Source organism: Dromaius novaehollandiae, chromosome 8 (genome assembly GCF_036370855.1).
Source record: "Dromaius novaehollandiae isolate bDroNov1 chromosome 8, bDroNov1.hap1, whole genome shotgun sequence".
NCBI classification, from domain to species: domain Eukaryota; kingdom Metazoa; phylum Chordata; class Aves; order Casuariiformes; family Dromaiidae; genus Dromaius; species Dromaius novaehollandiae.
The window spans coordinates 20,271,195-20,290,423 of NC_088105.1; the positions used below are offsets into that span (position 1 = coordinate 20,271,195).

Consider the following 19,229-nt stretch of genomic DNA (forward strand, 5'->3'; position numbering starts at 1 on the left):
TTCTTCTTAAAACTTTAAAGGTATGGCCCTGTCTCCATGGTCAAAAAAGCCTGTTAATGTAGTTGGATTAACATAGGACATTAATAGGTTTTACAAAGATGAAGCCATGCTTTAGCTGGCTGTGGTTTAGTGGCAGAGGTTTTCCTGTATGAGTTAACTTGTGTCTTGACACAATGGAAAGACCTGATGAGCTGAGTTCACAGGAGTGAATCAAAAACAGCCTTACTATTTCTTGAGACTAAGTCAAATCTGAAACTTTTCTGTTTTAATCTGTAATAATCTAAAACATCACCACTGGATGGTATGTCAACAGATCTGGCAGCAGTCATCTTGAAACAGGAAGCTTATGCATGTTACAAAGCAGTGAATATCTGAGACGTGCATCTTATTTTTAATGCTTCATCACTTCATATACAATTTTTTATGAAAAGAATATAAGAACAAACTGGCAAAAATTGTGCACAAAATGTTGTGATTACTTTTGTAGGTAGATGTAGTGTTTCAAAAAGAATTCAAGGCTTAGATTTTTATTAAGTTTAAGGTTTCTATAAATAGGGACAGGAGAAGTGAGAATAAGATCTCATTTAAAAAAAAAAAACAAAAAAACTTCCCCCTTCAAGTCCTACAGCTATGTTTTTCTGTTTCTGTTTTGGGAGAGGGTTAAACATGGAGGCAATTTCCTGCTTTCCCTGCCCTTTCTTGAGGGGGGAAGGGAAGAAGGGGTCCTTTATTTTGATGTGCTAAAGGCAGATCAATGTGTTAAAGTAAACTACTATAACTTTGTGCTGACTGATTAAAATAGCGAATAGTTCTGCTGTGAATTGCTGAAGAACTCTTTCAAATATATTCCTTTTCTGAGCAAGTTGGAGGTAAAGTACTGAAGTTATGCTTTACAGGAAAGCCTTACTGACCTTGTTACAATTATAATGTTTTGATTGCTATGGAGATGATCTGCCGCTATTTTGACTAGCCCAGTCAACAGCAAGAAAGAATGCTTGGCTGCGCTATCCTCCTACTTGTTCTTTGAGTTCTGTTTGGTAAAAATGCTTGGCTAAGCAATTGATTCCATTATGAAGTGATTTTTTTTTTTTTCTGTTAAACCATTTTTATAAAGTCAGACTTAAACAAAACTACTGTGTTTTTTGTGTGTTTAACCTTAACCTTGGACAACCTTGATAGAAGCAGGGGTAATCAGTGAGAAGGAGAGTTGCTGTGACTGATGATACAAGTTATGGAAGATCAAAGACGGGAGAGGGAAAGTTCTGGCAGACTTATGAACTGTGGGGTTAACCTTCCTCATACCCAGCTGTATTGCTGCTGAATTGGAGACTTTTGGTTTGTTTTTGTTTTAATACAAATAACCTGCTAGTCACAGGCATGAAACTGTAGTAGTTGCAAGCTCTCTCCTTAGCATGGCTTAGGTTTTGAGTGAGGTTGCTTGTACTAGTTTTAATACATCACTTTCTATGACAAATTTGCAGACTTCGTATTCACTTTTTTATGTGTAGTATTTGTGTTGATCCAGATTTATTAAACACATTGTGGTAACTTATTGCGGAATGATACAAGTATATTAAACCATGTTCTTTAGGTAAACAATGTGATGATGGTGACGATCTGATGATGGTTTTAAAGAGATGCTGAGCTAGTAATTGACCACAGTGGCACTTTCTAAAGCTGTTGTCATTTTCTATACAAGTAAGTCTCTTGATGTCTTCAAGAAACAACAGCTGATCTATGTTAAAATAGAAGTAATTTTAAAATGAAAATAACACATTCTGGAATTCTCTTATATAAATTAATGAATTTGCTTCATCTAAAACAAAACCTGCTACATTTCTTGAACTAAAAGCAGAGATTGCATGAAAAAGGTCTTTTTTGTTAAGTGCCTGCAACTTAACTTGAGTATACTCCTCTAGAATGTATCTTGACAGAGACTGTTCTTCTGTAACATTGTGTTCTAATATGTGCAACACTACCAAGAATTTTTTTGTGGTTGATAAATAAAAATATCCTCAGTGCTTCACGGTTCATGTATAAAATTTAGATTTCAAAAAGGGGGGGATGGGGAGAGGCACACTTTGTTTGTTACTAAATTAGCCCTGGGTTACTTCCTACTACGTTATCTTTAACTGTAGCTATTCTTTAAACAAACCTTATTGCAGAATTCCTTATTGCAGAATTCCTTATTGACAAGTTTTTGGTCTCACTTTTTCTTCCTTACCCTCTACCTTTCAGAGAAGCAAAACATTTAAGGGAGCTAAAGCCCTCATCCGTTCAGGTGGAGCTGTAAAAGATAGTTACTTAAAAAAAAAAAGTGTTTAACTATTCTTGTAATTGAATATAGCCTAAGGACTAGACTTAGCTTGTTAAACATGGTAGAAAAATCAATAGGCTGATTTTATTTTATAATTTGTATAGCTTAGCATTGGTATTGAAAGTGTAACTGAGCTGAGCAGAGAATTTGTGTTTTAGTGTCCATAGTCATTGTATTGTTGTAACTTCAGCAAACATTTACTTTAAAATTCATCTAAATAAGGTTTTTCTGTAACTCATGCAGACAAAAATAGTGATCCATTTTGTAGACTTCTGAAACGTAAAATCCTAATGCAACTTTCCTCAGCTTCGTATGCTACAAGGTAGTTTTTACTGCCATTCAGTAAATGTCAGTTTTCAATTTTGTGTTAAAACTTTAGTCATGATTCAAAAAAACTTAAGTATTCAATATAGCAATATGGCTCATAAGGATTAAACTTTTGCATTTTGAGATTAAATAGAAGCAGTGGAATGCTATATTGATGTCATTTAAATGACTGTCACTTTCTTGGACAGTTCGGGTACAAAATTGTCTCAGAACTGGACTGACTTCGTCTACCCATTTTCTAAAATGAAATCTATTCACTAAAATTATGAAACGTGAAATGTAGTCTCATTAAATAGAACTTACTCTTGGCTAGCTAGCAGAATGAGCTTTTTGCAGTTTCAAGTAATGTTTCAGGTGAACTGTAAACTGTTACGAACAACTCCTCTTTAAGCAGTAGTTATAATTGGAATTCTGTCACTGTTGGAGAGCTACTGTAATCTTGTCACACCTACGCGTTATGGGTGGGATTTCAGTTATAGAACACTAAAATGAAGACATTAAGGAGGAGAAGGAAAGGAGAGATTTTCAACTATTGTAATTAATTTTGTCAGGTTTTAATATTAATTGAATACTTCACTAATTAAATAGTTACTTAAGCTCTGTATGTTTGCGTGTACACAGGGGGGGAAGTTGCTGTTGATCTCAAGATATGACACCTTCCAACTGACCTCAAACATCTATTTGAGGGATTATAGTCCTATTTAGATGTGCTCAGTTGCATTAATTCAACTCTCATTCCTTATCTACCTGTGGAAGCAGTGGGTGATCAGGCAAGCTTAAATGCACAGTTAAAACCACTATTGAAGGGGCTATTTCTAGGGGGGAGGGTGGGAGTAAGGAGCTTATCATAATGGATACATTGATTTCTCCTGAACTTAGCAGCTATTTGTTTTTTTGGGAGGGTTGGAGGGGGAGTTTAGGGTGCAAACTGTAAATTCTCTAAGGCCTTTATAAAACTAAGAAGTAATTTCAGCAGAAACTTCTGCAGCTGAGGCTTTCTTAAAATTTGCGTCAACATGTAAGGTAAGAATCAATGTTTATGAACTTCTGGAAGATATGGTTGGCACAAATTTATATACTAAAACACACTCCTGCAGCAGTTGCCTCATTTGCCACCCCAAAAGTGTCGTCAGTACTGAGAATAGAAAAGAAAGTAAATTAGCATCAAATAGGAGTTAAAGAACTGAAGTTGGGTACCAGTAGCATCAGAATAAAGGCAGTCCAGCAAACGTTGCACAACCTCTTAAGCTTCTAAATATGTGAAGGTTATTTTAATCCAGTATACCTGTACCTGAGCATTCCTCAAAAACTAGTAGTACTGTGGAAATCTGTCAGGAAAAACATGTATGATAATGTTGCAGAATATAATGAAAGTATAGCAATTCATGAAGTAAAGAGAAGACTGCAATAAACTGTCCAACTTGCCATGGTTTTAAGTGGCATAATTCTAGCTTTCTCTGGCTTTAAATAGTTCTGCTGCAGTTTGTCATTATTGTTCATTTCAGGTGTGTGTTTAGTCTTGTTTCTCATTGGGAGTTTTGTCCAGGAGATTCTGATGGAGGTTTTGTTCCTTTCTAAAGAAAGAAGAGCCACAAGCATTACTGATTTTTTTTCTGTGCCTAGCTTTGTCTCGAGCTGTTCACTTGTACAATCAACTTTTTGAATGAACTCTTACTTTTTCAAGATGTTGTCACCCTGTTTTTAGGTGGTGTAGATGTGTGTTATTTAACTCATAAAATGCCTATAAAACTGAATACTTCAGGATCTTTTTCTTTTTTCTTTTTTTTAATATAGAGTGTGTCCATCATCCTAAAGGAATTAGGTGCTAAAGAGATTTGACAGGTGGGAGGGCTGGGTTTATTATTTTGGTTCAACTGCATTTTATAGGATATTTTCACATAGCAGAATTAATAGATATGCATGAATACAGTAAGTATTTCCCTTCACTCTTACCGTAAACAATCTTCTTGATTAAGATATCAATAAATTTTTCCTTCTATAACTTTCAGAAGCTCTTTATAACAACTTTTTACTGACTTATTTTTTCAGTTTCAGAAAAGTGACTCTTTAAAGTATATTCTTCTCTCAGTAAAGATGCTGTCTGATTTCTTTTTTTGTCTGTTTGTACTTGCTTCACAGTCTTTCAGTCTATCAAGAAAGAAGATAGTTTACTACACCAGTTTTGACCAGCGGAAACGAGCAAATGCAGCCTTCTTAATAGGTGCATATGCTGTAAGTACCACTTACCACATGGATGCTTCTAACCTTCCTTAAGAGATGCTTGTTATATATAAAGTAGCATCTTAAGGGATGCTCCTTTAGGGAGGTAGTCAGATTGTTTAATTCTTCTCTAAATTATCTTTGAAAATTCTGACATATGAGTGTTAGGGAAGAAGTTGTGTCTTTGACACTTTACCTCAGTTAAGTTTCTTCATCAGATAAAGAGGTGTCTCAAACTTGCATGCATTACCAAAGCAAAGTGCAAGAAACTACTTTCTTTCAAAAAAGTTATTGTTTATGGGGCGAAGGGAAAGGGAAGCTTCAGTCATTCCATTCAGACTGCTTTTTCTTTTCTGTTTGCATACTTTTATCTCTATTTTAAAAGTTACGTATTTATAAAGATTCCCTTCACGTTTTAAAACTGGTCTAATTAAGCCTCTAGCTAGGAAACACTCACTTAGCACATATGTAGATTAGAGCATCTAATTGCCTTCACTGGATTGGCCTTGTGTGATCCTGCCTTCACCTTCTAACACATCCTAGAAGCCCTGGAAAGAGTAGGGCACTGACATTTTGAAGGCGATGAGATTATCTTTTTATTCTCTTGGTCCAGTCCTTGTTAAATGACTGTATCTCAAGTAGCTGTCCTCTTTCGGATGGGGGTTTAAAAGGACCGTGTGGGTATTAGCTAGAGCCAAAGAGAGAGAGAGCTACTATTTATGAAAAGAACTTCTTGCAAAGCCAAGTGGTCTTAGCAACAGAAAGGTAAGGAGACATGTAAGATGCAAGACGGAACTCCAAGCAGCAAACTGATCAGCTGAATAGAACTGTGCCATCTCCCAGTGAGTGTGTTATACAAAATGCACTAAAAATATAGTTGTAATTCAGTTTCTAGTAAATTGTGCAATATTTACAGTGTCTTAAAGCTAAACCATGGGCAGAGTCTCATGTATTTGGTAGCCCTTACTTGAATGAGCTGCTCAGCAGCCATAGTTAGGGATAAGGGTACACAGTGGGCGTGGGTGGGAACGAATTCCTCTGAGGGAAAGTAGGTGGGAGAATGTAGTTGTGTACCATGGTGTGATTGTGTAGGTACTCTGTAACAGATAAAAGGTAGTGCATTACACAATGAGAAAAGGTAGCTTCTGTGTACAGTAAGGTAAACTACTGTGCCACAACTGCCTGCACAGTTAACCCTTGTTTAGCCAGTGCTAGTATTCATAGCTCTTAATTGCTAGCATACGAGGCAGTGAATTATCTCTGCATTTGATGCAGTTACTCTCCTGGAGAAGCTAGTAGATGTTTTAAATACCTTCTGATTATTAGAAGCTATTGATGTAATAAAGAATAATTCTTTACTGCATCAGTGTTACCAATACCAAAAAGTATGAGCACACTTGTTGAGCATACCTCATTTATATGGAACATAGTCACTTTCTGATTTATCTCAATTTAGTAAAACATTGAATAATAGTTTAAGAAACAAAAAGATATCCAGTATATTACATAATTACTTCTATAGTTACCTATTCCTAAGCTTGCAAGTGTTATGGAAATACATTCACATTCTTTTATAATAAATTGCAACAATGCAGGTAAATAATATTTTAGAACAAATACTCATTTTATGAATTTATGAACTGCCTCGTATCTGATTTTTTTGGTTTTTTTAACTAACAGAAGCTTAGCTTCTGTAATCCAGGCATGTTCATTTCACACTTGGAAAATAATATTTGCATTTAATAATGTTCTGCCACATTGTCAGATGTGTGCATTGTTGGGTTATGTTACAGTGTGGTTTCCGATTTGAAGGAATCAAGTCATATTCTTTAGTGGAAGAACTGTGTGCAGTTGGCAGTTTGATCTATTACATTTTGAATATCCCCCTCAGAACAGAAGTGTATGTACTGTTGGATTTAAGGTCTTCTACATTTTATATCTTCTGAGTATATAAGCTTTTTGAGACCAGAAAGTCTTACAGCTTTGAATTCAACTAATGTGTGTAAAGATGGTTGAGTAGGTTTGTTTAATTTGTCCTGATGCTAAAATATTAAGTGTAATAGGAAACGTGGAAAACAATGGATCAGGTTCTAGGAATTGGTTTCCAGTGGTGATTATGCAACTTAGATTTTTCCATTAAACAGCTTCACATGTTGAACTGAAATACTCTAATAGCTATTAAAATACTTTAGTAAGAGTCATAAGCTTAAGAGAAGGCAAAGTCTTAAAACTTTATTTGCAGCAACTTGTTTCTTTAATTACATCTCAGGAGGATATATTTTCTGAATTCCAATTTTTACAATGGACTTTAAATACATTTAGGCTAGTCACTTCCCGTTCCTAAATTAATCTCCTAGTTCTTAAGAATTCTACAAGGATTACTTTCTTTTTCTTTTTTTTCCTCTAAACTGGATTTTTAAAAGATAAAACTTAAGTGTCACAGGAACAGATGAACATGAAGATTTCCCTGATCTTAAAAAGAAGTTATGAGGTGCTTGAAGTCTTGTATTCCCTCATAAATTGTTGGGGCTACAATGCAGAATGTTCAGTGATGGTAAAAGCTACTAAAACCCTGTTTATGACAAGTCTTACCAGATGCCACAGGGAATATGTTGAGGTTAGTGTTGCTGTATTTTCCCCTTTCTCTATTCAGAGACTTAGTATAGGGGTTTTTTTCCATGTAGTTTTCCGCAATAGCTGATTATAAAAGTTATCCTTTTTAATTTGTTGTAAAATAGTATTTCAACAAATAATTTCGTGCATACCAAAATTAATGGAGCCTGGGTCGAATTGCTTATCCCTAATAGTTTTTGTTTGATTGGAGCAGGGAAGGGAAGAGGCACTCTGTTAACTCAATTATACTGAAGTGATTACGTGAACTCCCCTCTTCATCAGAGAATTTGTGTTTAGGGAAATCTTGAAGGAGAGTCCATTTTCTTACGTCTACCAACATGGATGGGTTGGAGGGTTCCCCCTCTCCCTATTTGAGACATCTGTTGTTTCTTTCCTGGCTGGAAACAGGGCCTTCCTTCCTGGCTGCCCTCTCTGCTGTCTGAGGGCTGAGCTCCCAGGAGAGGAGGGCAGGCGCAGTGCTCGGCAGTCTGTGCCAGCGGCTGCTTGTGCTTCGAGCAGAACAGGGGGAGAGAAGAGAGAACAAATGCGCTTTCATATGGCTTTTGCTCCTGCTGGTAAACCTAGGACAGAATTAAAGCTCTATCATAGAAGACAAGTAATAGGTATCTCATTCTGTTCTTCAACGATCACAAGTTGATTCGTGGACTAAAATCTGACTCTTGAGTAGCCCTGGTGAAGCATGATGTTTTAATGCTATGATAAACTCTGGAAAGAGATCCATTGAACTCTTTTCTTTTCCTTGCAGATAGCAAATGGACTGGTCATATTCCTTTCCAGTGCTTACTTTAAGTGTGTATTTTGGTACTAGTAGCTTTTTATTAGACTCCATAATGCTAAAAAAAGGAAAAGCTGTCAAGTTTTTAAGTTTGTAAATCTTTGTCAGAGCAAATTATTGGATAACGGTGAACTGACTAAGGCATGTTCAGTCATTTGTGTGCAGGAATGTCTTTCCTAATTTAAAACCGTAAGCTAGACTTCTCAACCCTTAGTTGCAGCTTTAATTGTTTGTTCTCTCAGTCTAAGCATGTCACACTGCTCGGATCAGGAGTCATTCCCTTGGAGGGTCAGCAAGTACAAAGGCTTTTCAGTTACTGCAGCAGATACAGCCTCTTTGCTGTTTAAAGCAACATCTTTCTTCAGGTTGTTTAAGAGTTGCTTCACAGCATTCTTGTGATAACTTAGCAGTTATGGCATGGATTTGTTCCATGTAATTTTAATGAGAAAATGGAAGGCAGGGGTAGGAGCAAGGCAAAAGCAAACTGTATTTGAAATGTGGACAAGTGTTCAGGCAGATTTGCAAAATACTGACTTCCTTTTTTCTTCTCTAAACTTTTTAGAACGTGTGGTATGCATTTTCTTGGCAGTGTGTGTGTGCCACATGTCACATGCCTACATAGTGTCTCAACTATGGTGAGCTTTAGCCTTCAATCAGATAACTATTCAGGAAGCTGAGAACATAGAAGTGGGAATGCAAGAGCAAAAATATTTTAATTTGCAGTATTTGGTGCATCTGTTTTTACAGGTAGCAGGCCACATGATGTGAGTTACAGTAGTGGCAGTGGAGGAGGGGGTGAGAACCCTGCCTATTGTAAAATGACTCTTGTAAGAGAATACTTGCCATCTAGAAAGTGACACTGTTTAAAAAAAAAAATTAACTCACTTCTATTGTTTCAGATATAGGTTCGATTTATATAAGATACTTGGTACAGGTTTGTGGGGGTTTTTTACACTTATATATGTTGCAGAATGAAAGCATTCTGAAGAGTCATGATATTAGATTCAAAAAAACTGAAGCTACATTTCTGTTTTCATCAATAAAGATGAGTCAGAAAACTGTCTCTTGGATTTTTCTTAGTGGATTTGCTTCTCTAAGTACTAAGGAAGGCATGTACTGTAGTGTTTCCTTCTCCTTTAGATGTTCCTTCCTCCTTCAGTTCTTTAATTATTCTTGACCTCCACAGTATTTTTCCAAGAGATTTTTCAGTGTTTCTTTACTTCTCCCCTTTCCTTTTATGTTCTTAACATCTTCATTCCTATTCTCATTCTGGCGTCTGTTAAGAGCTTTGTAGGTGGACAGGTAGCAGTGTTTGGTTCAAAATTACATGTATTAATGTCATTGGGCAGAAATCTTTGAGGTGCTCCCATCTTTCTGTGAAACTGCTGCAGTGGGGAACATTCATATTGTATGATTTTTGTCCCTACTTCAGATTCCTGACTAGGTAACTGTTTAAGATGGAAACTCATCTCACTCCCTTAAGTTCTCTGAATTACCCTCTGAGGCTCTTTTGAGTCTGTAAGAAGTAACTTGGGCTTTAAATTTAAAGCAGCTAATTGACATGAATGTTGATATTAATCAACATGAATAAAATCAGTATTTTTTTCTTACCCTCCTACCTCCTTTGAGAAATCTATTGCAAACCATATGCAATCTTCTAAACATGAAGCACTTGTGAAGTAGAGGGAAATATAAAGGAAACATCTTTCATAGACTAAACGAATATTTTACAAATAACTGTGGAAGCAGAATAACATTCCTACTCTGCAGGGGTTGAAAGCATGAAGCTGATGCCATTAGTTAGCAGTCATTGCTGAAGGCAGACATTAGAGCTTAAAAATAAAAAGTGGGCCCATCCACTTCTTGAAGTAAATAAATACATATAGCCATAAGAAAATCTCTGGATCTATTTAAATATTAGTAATTACTGGTTTGACCCCACCAGCAAAGAATCCGGTAATTGAGTTAAACAAATTACCTGTAATAATATAAAATAAATGGAATGGTTATCATATAGAAATCATGGTCTATTTTGATGATGGAAAGGATGCAGTGCTTTCAGAGGTTGTAGGGGAAATATGGAAGTTCAGACAAATACAGAAAAGTATTAACTGGCATCTTCCAGAATAGTTAGAATTCATTAACTTGAGATATGACTCTAGATATAAAAAAGCAAATTGCAGATACCTTGGCAGTGACCACCACTTACCCATATTCTAATGTGCTTGAGGTCAAAAGGTAGATAGTAAAGCTTTTGCATTGGGAACTAACCTATTTCTTGATTTGGAAAATAACTATTATAATGCTTTTTATTCGATAGTTAAATATACATAGAGCTGAAAAATAGAGACAAAGATGCTGATTTTAAGATGAGTTGGAGAGAAATGGATAGGAAAACTCCGTGGCTTTGTTCACAACATGTTTATGCACGTGAAATACTTCACTCCAACCTGAATGAAGCCTTTTTTATAAAAATGTGCTTGCTTAATTTGTATTTGAAGTTAGGTGTATTTTAGGATCAGTTTTCTTGTACAAATAAGAATTTGAAGTGCAGTAAGATGTTACAGTCCTCTAATTTCTTACTATATAGGAAGTCAATGCAGCTGATAGTGTTCAGTGATATTAGAATAAGCCTTGGCTTAAGGTGTTACCTCACCTATAGGCTGGTCTCATATAGTAACAGGTTCAGCTTGTTAAACCTTGTTGAATTGGCCATCGTTGATTGTTAATAACTGATTCGATATTGATAATTAAGAATCAGAAAATATTTGTGTTAGGAAAGCTTCCATCGAGGTGTGGTGGAGAAATGTCTCCTGTGTCACTTGGGTTGATACTTCTTTCAGATCAATTTGAAGTTGGACAAAGACCTCCTAGTATACATACTTATTTTTCATCTTAGTATGATGTTGAGTCTGTCTTAGTGTTTTCCAATTGCAGCAGTATGTGACTTTTTTTAAACAAACAAACAAAAAAAAGCTGTTTGACTGACTTCTGCTTAAGTTTTTACTTCATATAGGTGTGTCTTTTCCGTTCTATAAAGGGCATAAGAGTTTGTCATAAAGGAGTATATTATGCATTCTTAGGAGTTTAGCAGGGGCATGCATGTATGTGGGTAATGATTTTCAGGCTCAGGGCTGATGTTTTGTTTTTGTTTTTCCTCCCTCTTAGGTAATATACTTGAAGAAAACACCAGAAGACGCTTACCGGACACTTTTATCTGGGTCTAATCCACCATATCTTCCATTTAGGTATGTGGCTAAGTGAAATGGACTTAAGTTTTGTGTTTTGGAATTTGTTAAATACCAAATATTATTTTAGATCCCTCTCCCTTCGCAGAAAATGGTTTAATGTCTGATACCAACATTGTATCAAAATGATTAGTTCCCAAAACATTTGTTTTTGACTTAAGGTGAAATTACTTACCCTGTGATGGAGTCATAAAGCCACTTTGATTTCAGTCATGAGAGTCACTGCCAATCTTGCTAACTTTTGGTTTAGAAAATTGCTGTAAGCATGTTTGAGTTAGCAATTAAAACTTTCCTTCGTGATATATCCTGTTTTACTATTTGAAGTCACTCTTAATCTTTCATATTAGCTAGGAGCTGAACAACTAGACTTGGATGAACAAAGGGGTTTTCTAGCTGTTATATTTTCTCTGTCTTACAGAGGGTACTGAAGTTTGTTATTAAAGTTACTTTGCCTTTCTGTTTTCAACAAATAATAGAAAATTTCTAACTGTCTGTACTGCCCATAGTGCAGTTGTATTGCAACTTGCGTCTAAGGAGTTTTAACTGTCGTGTCTATCTAAAGAGACTTTCAGATTTTTTTTTTTTTTCCTTCATGGTGTGGACCGTGAAATGCCCCTCTGCTTTATGAACCAAAATCCTCACATTTTTCTTATGAGATGTTACCTGTGTTTGCATAAAGCAACTGCCAGTAGGTTAAGATCCTCTTTTCCAGCAAAGTCTGCATTTTAAAAATAGTATTTGCTGTCAGCCTGTGCTTTAGTAAACATGGACCTACCTTGTCTATAGCAAAAGCTTCATCTGATTCTAAGGCCATGTAGCAAAGGAAGATGATATTTCCTTTCTTCTGGCTTGCCCAGGAGTCTGGTAGAATATAAACTGTTGAGATGATAGATGTACATGCAAAGACCAGTTTGACTAAAATCTTAAGCCAGTGATGAATACATTTGGTATGCATGGTGGGGGAAAGTATCAAATCAGTGATGGTCTTTTTCAGTGGAGAGTTCATATGTCGACCTATTTGAGGGGGCAGGGAGCAATGAAAGCAGTTGGCTCCCTGACTTCTTGTGAGGCTGATACGAACTGCAATAACACATTTAATGATCAGGAAAAAAAAAACTTTTTAAGTGTTAATTATTCACAGCAAATCCTCTGAGTCTGAATTCACAAAATCCTGTACCAAGAAAAAAAGCTGCTACTCCAGGGCAGCAAAGGAGGATTTCAAAGACATATAAGAAATAGCAAGGTTTTCTAAAAATAGCTCTTATAAAAAGAGCATTCTGTGTTACCCAAAGGAGAGAATACTGACTGAAAACATTGAGGAAGACAATGTTCAGCAAAGGAGCTACTTGATTTTTGCAATTTGGATTGTCAGAACTGTCACAAAAGTGCATTCTTCATTCAGTTTGTCAGCTTCAGGGGAAGAAGGCAATAGATGCATGCGGAGTAGGTAGTCTTCTGATACTTAAAGCTCTCCTGCATTCTCTGCCTGTGTTTCCCAAGCTGCAGGTTGCTGGGAGATCAAATGATGGTGTCAGATTTCTTTAAAGCAATGAATATTATCCATAGCCATGAACCTGTTTTCCTACCTCAAATCTGCCCACAGTGCTATGGACTGTCGTAACCCATCCATGAGAATTCATGAATTTTATAAAGATAAGTTTCCAGGGGACAATTTTACTGCACAACAAATATAAAATCTTTACCTTTTAAAATCTTGAATTTTAGAATATCACACCTGACTGAGGATAGAGGTGATCCTCAGTTAATTCTTAAATAAATGCTTTTTTTTTTTCTTGTCCAGAACATGGAAAACAAAGCAGGTGCTGCATGTGAAAAGATGTTTCATAAATAAATTAGTATGTATAAAATGAATAAAAATCTTTATTTCACATCCATCTTCCAACTTGATATGAAAACATTTAGAACCACAATAGTAATACAAAATTTAATTGTACATAAGCCAAAACCAGAAGGAATGAGAAGTAAATCAGTACAGTAAGTGAAAACCTTCTAGGCAAGCAATGTCAAATATGTTCAACAGAGAAATCTGTAAAATTGCTATCTATACTTACAGATTTACCCTGCACTACACTGGCAAAAAGGTTCTGTGAGCAGTAATCTCCTATTAGCGTGTTGCTTCTAATACACGTTAATGCCCATGTCCTTGTCTAAAGCTTTTGAGTTGTGTTTGTTTTGGCAAACATTGGCTAATTAAGACATTAGTGTCCTAATATGGATTGCTGTTTCCATGACTGTTGGCAGAACAAAGTGTCAAATGTGCCATGTTCTGACGAAATCTGTGTCCTAACTTAAACTGCTTGTTAAAGTAGCAATCGTTCTGTTTGCTTGGCTTTTCCAGAGGCAGGAAGGAGGTGTTCTCATTTCCGCTGCTGCTAAGCTTGCTAATACCCATTTGTCAGAATTGTGACTTTTTGCAGTATTGTTTTATTTCATCCGAAGCATGCTTGAATGAAAAAAACATGCTCTAGAATGTAAAAAAAAATGTATGTATATATATTTAACCATAACGTCTCCTTTGAAACAACCCTTGCAGCTTGAAATACTGATGCACCTTGAAATATTTATATAATGGCTATATTAGTAAACAATTTGTTGGCAAAACATGTATTATTTAAACTCAGGATTAAATTCTGATTAAACTCAGGATTAATGTATATATGGCTTTGGGGGGCTTAATTTTACTTTTCACTTCCTGTATCCATTTGCCTGTTTTTATATCCTTAAAATACGTTGACTAAAACTTCTCCTTTTTTAGGAGGTTGTGGCTTGTGGCATGGGGAGAGGTTGGCTGTGTTGTGTTTTGGGGGGAGGGGTGTCTTTTTCTCTTTCTCTCTTTCATTCTTATTTGACATGGAGTTGGGAAGTGCTTCTTAAGCTTCTTTTGGAGCTGCTTTGGACTATGTCAGATCTTGGCACTGGTTTAGAGACTAACCACACTGTTACCTGTGGTATAGCTTGTCCTGCTGGGAAAGAAAGCAGTCTAATCTAGCTGTGCAGCAGGTGAGACAGAGGATTGAGGAAGTAAGACTGAAAGAGTCTGACATGATAGGAAGCTAGTTAAGAAATAAGGAATCTGATAGGGAGGGGATATTTGGGAATTGTATTCATAGGGAGAGGCTGGAAATAGCTACCTAAGGAGCTTAGGAATTAGTGAGGTGAGAGAAGGGCAAGTAGAACTGAGGACCTACTGTGGGAGAATTAGCTAGGGATGTGGAAGAAGTAATTTATTCTTCCTTGCCTGGTTTTCAAAGACCCTTGCTTGAGATAACTTTCTCCCCCGTCCGTTTTAAGACGTTTTAGATGCATCTACTGCAAAATGGAGCACGATACAGAGGCTCAAGCAAATTGAATCTACACTGCCGCTGGAACTAGAGCTCTCTTGTCACCATAGTGCCATGCTCTGTGCTGTGCTTGGGCCTAAGGACTGTATCTGCTTGGCATCAAGCTATACTGTGAGGAAACAAGTTGGTGCTAGGAGAAAGTCTGTACTCCCTTCATATTGTTATTGTCTTGAGCAGAACTATAATAATTCTTGTATGCAATGAAAAAAATACAATTCAAATGTCTTACCCCTTTCCTCCAATTTTAAGGTCTAGGAAGGAAATAATTTGGGATATTAGTAAACACTGAATACCAACAATTGACTTGATTTCCTCCCCCCCTTTTTTGAGACTAAAACATTATACGACTTTCCTAGAATAGATCATCTCTGTTTAAATAGTAATGTAAGTAATGTTGGGTAACATAAATGTAAGAGCTTATCAGTGTGTAATGATCAAAGGTTCACTGCTGCAGCTAGATTATTTAGAAAGTTTGTTAATTTGATATCTGAAGTGTCTTTTATTTGGAGGAAAAAATAACTTTTAATAGGTAGAAGTTGCAGGACTGACAGATTCTTTATGGGGCACTGAGGTATGTTTACATGAAGTGATCACTAGGAAACTGATCTAGTTTTATCTAGTTCGGTGACCTCAAAAGGCTTTAATCGGCTTAGATCTTCAGCTGTGTTTCATTTAAAGACTGCTTCAATAAATACCATTCAGGGGTGGATGAAAATTGGAATATTCTCCTTGCCCAGATATGTGAAAGGCGGGGATTGGGATTTTGTTTGTTTGCTTTTCTTTTTCTTTTTTATAATGGAAGACGTGTAGCCAAACCAGGGGGATAAGGCATTATTACTGTCTTTGAAACACTTTCATCTTACTTATGGCTGATTCAGTTTCCTTGTAGTGGGGCCATCTAGTCTCTTGAAGAACTTGTACTGTGTCTTCTTAATTCCACAAAATAAAACAATACTAAGTTCTGGATTTTCATCTCAAACTACTTTATATTAAAGAGAAAAGCCTAAAGGTATTTTAGTATTATAACGTTCAGTCTCTAAATATGACACTTATTTCAGAGCTAGATTTTAGTTTGTGTTTTTGGCTTTTGCAAATAAAAACGAACTATTTTGTTATTGAAAGTGTTTAGAAGGAAGGCCTTGTGCAGTATTCAGGTCAGCCACGATGACTGAAATTTGATGTGGGATTTACAGCTCTGTAATACCAATTCAGATTCATACTCCATCTGTAGTTCACAGAAACACTCACATTTTTCTCATTTTGAAACCAAATACTTTGTATTGTCAAGTAACAGCTAGTAAAAATACTGTTTAAAAATCAAGAGGGTAAAGCATTTGGCCATTAGAAGACTAAAAGAATACTGTAATGAAATATGTGTGGTCAGTAACAGAAATCAGAGGAGCCACACTGTAAAACTCTGCAGGAGATATCTGCATGTGCTCTAATATCTCAATATCAAATGAGGCAGCCTCTCTTTTCTCGGCCTTTAGCATAGACCTCTGAGTTAAACAAAGAGGTAGAACACACTTAAATCTGAATAGCTATGTTTACATCACTAAAAACACACACCTAAATTTTTATGCCTGCATGAATAGTCCCAGTAAGTTTAAAAATGAGTACCCTTAAACCTAAGCACATGCATAAATTGTGTATGATGGAATGCTGACTGTGGATAGGGGAAAATAGTAAGCTTATACAGAAAGAATGTCTGGATTTAATCATAGTTTCATCTAAAATGCTGCCTCTCAGAGGTTAGTAAAGATATTTTTTCCTTACAGGACTCTTCCTCATTAACTATTAGTGCTTGTATGATTCAATATATTTGGTTTTGTTGTTGTACAAAGTGTGGTCCATTTGGAACCTATTGCATGTTATCCAAGCTTAAAAAAAAAAAACTTAGGTATTATTTATTAATTATTGTTCTTGGGGAGCAAGGAAATGCATGCTAATGGCTCCAGTACTAGCTAATTGATTCTGCAAGTCACTTTGTGCAAATAACTGTATTTCTAACAGAATTTTCGTGAAGGTTAGTACTAGTTCTGACAACTAGTATTTTTTTTATCCATGGTCTAGAAGGTAGCATGAAATCAGTAGGAAGAAAGATTGATATAAAGAATGGTGAAGTAGAGCCAGCTGTTCTGCATTAGTTTTTAATTATTTCTGTTTTACTAGCAAATGCATTAATTGTAGGATTCAGAAAATAAGATCAAAGTTTGTTTTGAAATATTTAACAAAGCTTCGTAATGATTTGACATGACTTCTGACTGCAAGTGACGTGCAGTGCAATGGTATGGGAAGTGGAGGTTTCTCTGGGCCACTCAGCTCAGCTTGGTCACTTATCTTCATTCTGGAGAAGGTTGTGTCTTCTAGGTATTCTGGGTTTTTATGGGGGGGGTTGTATTTAACAAAGAATCAAAATAGTTACTGTCTTAATTCCCTCTAAAGAAAAATATTTTATCTGAGGTATTTTACTCAAGTAGATTATTTAAAACGTTCAGGAAGTTGGTTCAAGATAAACCTTTAACCTTTGCCTGTTGAGTATGTCAAGGCCTTTTTAGACATGAGATTAGCAGTAAGATTGGCATTAAGCGTCTGCCCTCTGAGTAATACTTCTGTAAAATGATGTTTGACTAAACTCTAGAGGGATATTAATGTGTCTTTTTGGAATTGCATGAAATCTGTCTATTTGATAGGAAGATTGAATATAAAAAGCATCACTTCAGAAGTACACTACTACTTCATAAGTATATTAGGTTTTTTATTGCTTTAATATTTAAAAAGATGGCATAAAGTAGGCTATGTATATTTAAAACTTCTTCCTATAACTCATGCATTGTACCACAATTCTGTTGCTTGCTGTGTGTTCTGAAAACTGTTTTTAAGAAAAAAAAAGTTTTTTCTCTTCAAATACTGGTTCCACAAGCACTTGCCTGATCTGTACTTAATTCTTCCTGAATTTTGACTGTTGGTACATAGAAGGGAGGAATAAAAGATGCTTTCTAGTATTGTGCTTTCTAGTTAATGAGCAAGTTTAAAGGCTTAATACAGATTCTTGAACAGGCCCAAAGGTGAATTGGGTGATGCACAGAGTGATGAGATTAAGAGACACTTTTACTTTCAGAGATGAATTTTCTTTGTTTCAAATTAATCATTAGAGTCAATTATTGAAAATGGTCTTATCTAAAATGGAGTATCTGGATTACTATGGTCAGATTCTCCCCCACCCCAAATAACCAATACTGGCACATTTCTTGTTTCAGTGATCCTTTTATAGTGTTAATTCATGTAAACTATGTTTGTAAACAACTCTAAAACTGATAAGTACCAAAATCTCCCCCTCATACTTTAGCAAAAAGGATTAGTTTGACAGAGGGAAAGAGAGAGAGAGTGGGATGCTGTTACTTTTAGCATGTAAGGTAGCTTTTGGGATGTGTGCTATGTAAGATTACCCTGGGGATATTTTTCTACAGTGTGAATTGATAATGGCATGTGGAGTCCTAGTTGATTGTACATGAAAATTCTGCCAGATTAATTTTGTTTGTTTAGTTTTCTTATACCTACAACTTAATCCCTGGAGATAGCTTAGTTTTAAAAGTCTGAAGTAGAAAACAATAAAGCTTCAGAAAGGGGTTTGCATCTGGAATTGATTCTAAGCAGGTAGCTGAATTTTTGGGGACTAAAAAAGATTCTTCCAGAAAAAGGATTGGGAGCTCTAAAAGCAGAATGGCTATGAAGAAGCTTAGAAACTTGCATAGCTTTTGTTCCATTTACTTGTTTTCCAAACAATTTTTTTCTTTTTACTAGTTGATACATAAGGGAAGAGAGAGATTATGGCGAGTCCGGTGTAATATATTGAATATGTGCTGTAGTTCATCAAATATCATGCTTTCCCTTAAAGCATTAGGTTATATTTAGGCACAGCTTCCAGGAATTATATCACTATTATGTTGTACTGTCATCCATATCTAGAGCTTATTGTTTCACAACATTGTAACTTTTTACCACAAAAGATACATGGAGGTATGAGTTTCTCAGTTGCCCATTCACTGTATTGTATTAAAAAGCCTTATGGAATACTATTCGAGCTTGTGGGAATTTAGGATTAGGTGTCAACAATTTTATTTGTTCATCCAAAGTTCTGCTTCTTCGGAATTTTCCTGACTTTTGTTTTTTCTGTTATCAGCAGAGCTGTCCTCTCCAATTAGAGTACACCTACCGTAATAGCTAGGTGTACAGCAATGGAAATAAGACATTTGAGGCTTGATGACATAGGCCGTAGATGTCAGTTGCCAGCATCGATGTGCACTCATTGAACAGGACTAGGAATGTAGGGTCTGTGAAATGAT

General features: G+C 35.9%; 1 protein-coding gene across 4 annotated transcripts in view; it reads left to right on the forward strand.

The window, feature by feature from the left end:
- The window catches only part of CDC14A (cell division cycle 14A), a 67,154-nt gene that overhangs the window by 20,154 nt on the left and 27,771 nt on the right, over positions 1–19,229 (forward strand). For 3 of the 4 annotated variants that reach the window (XM_026094260.2, XM_064515841.1, XM_026094259.2), the window contains exons 4-5: positions 4,784–4,876; positions 11,442–11,521. In XM_026094260.2, the coding sequence (XP_025950045.1) occupies positions 4,784–4,876; positions 11,442–11,521 (173 nt within the window). The remainder of the gene's footprint in view (positions 1–4,783; positions 4,877–11,441; positions 11,522–19,229) is intronic. The other variant, XM_064515840.1, reaches the window with a different exon arrangement.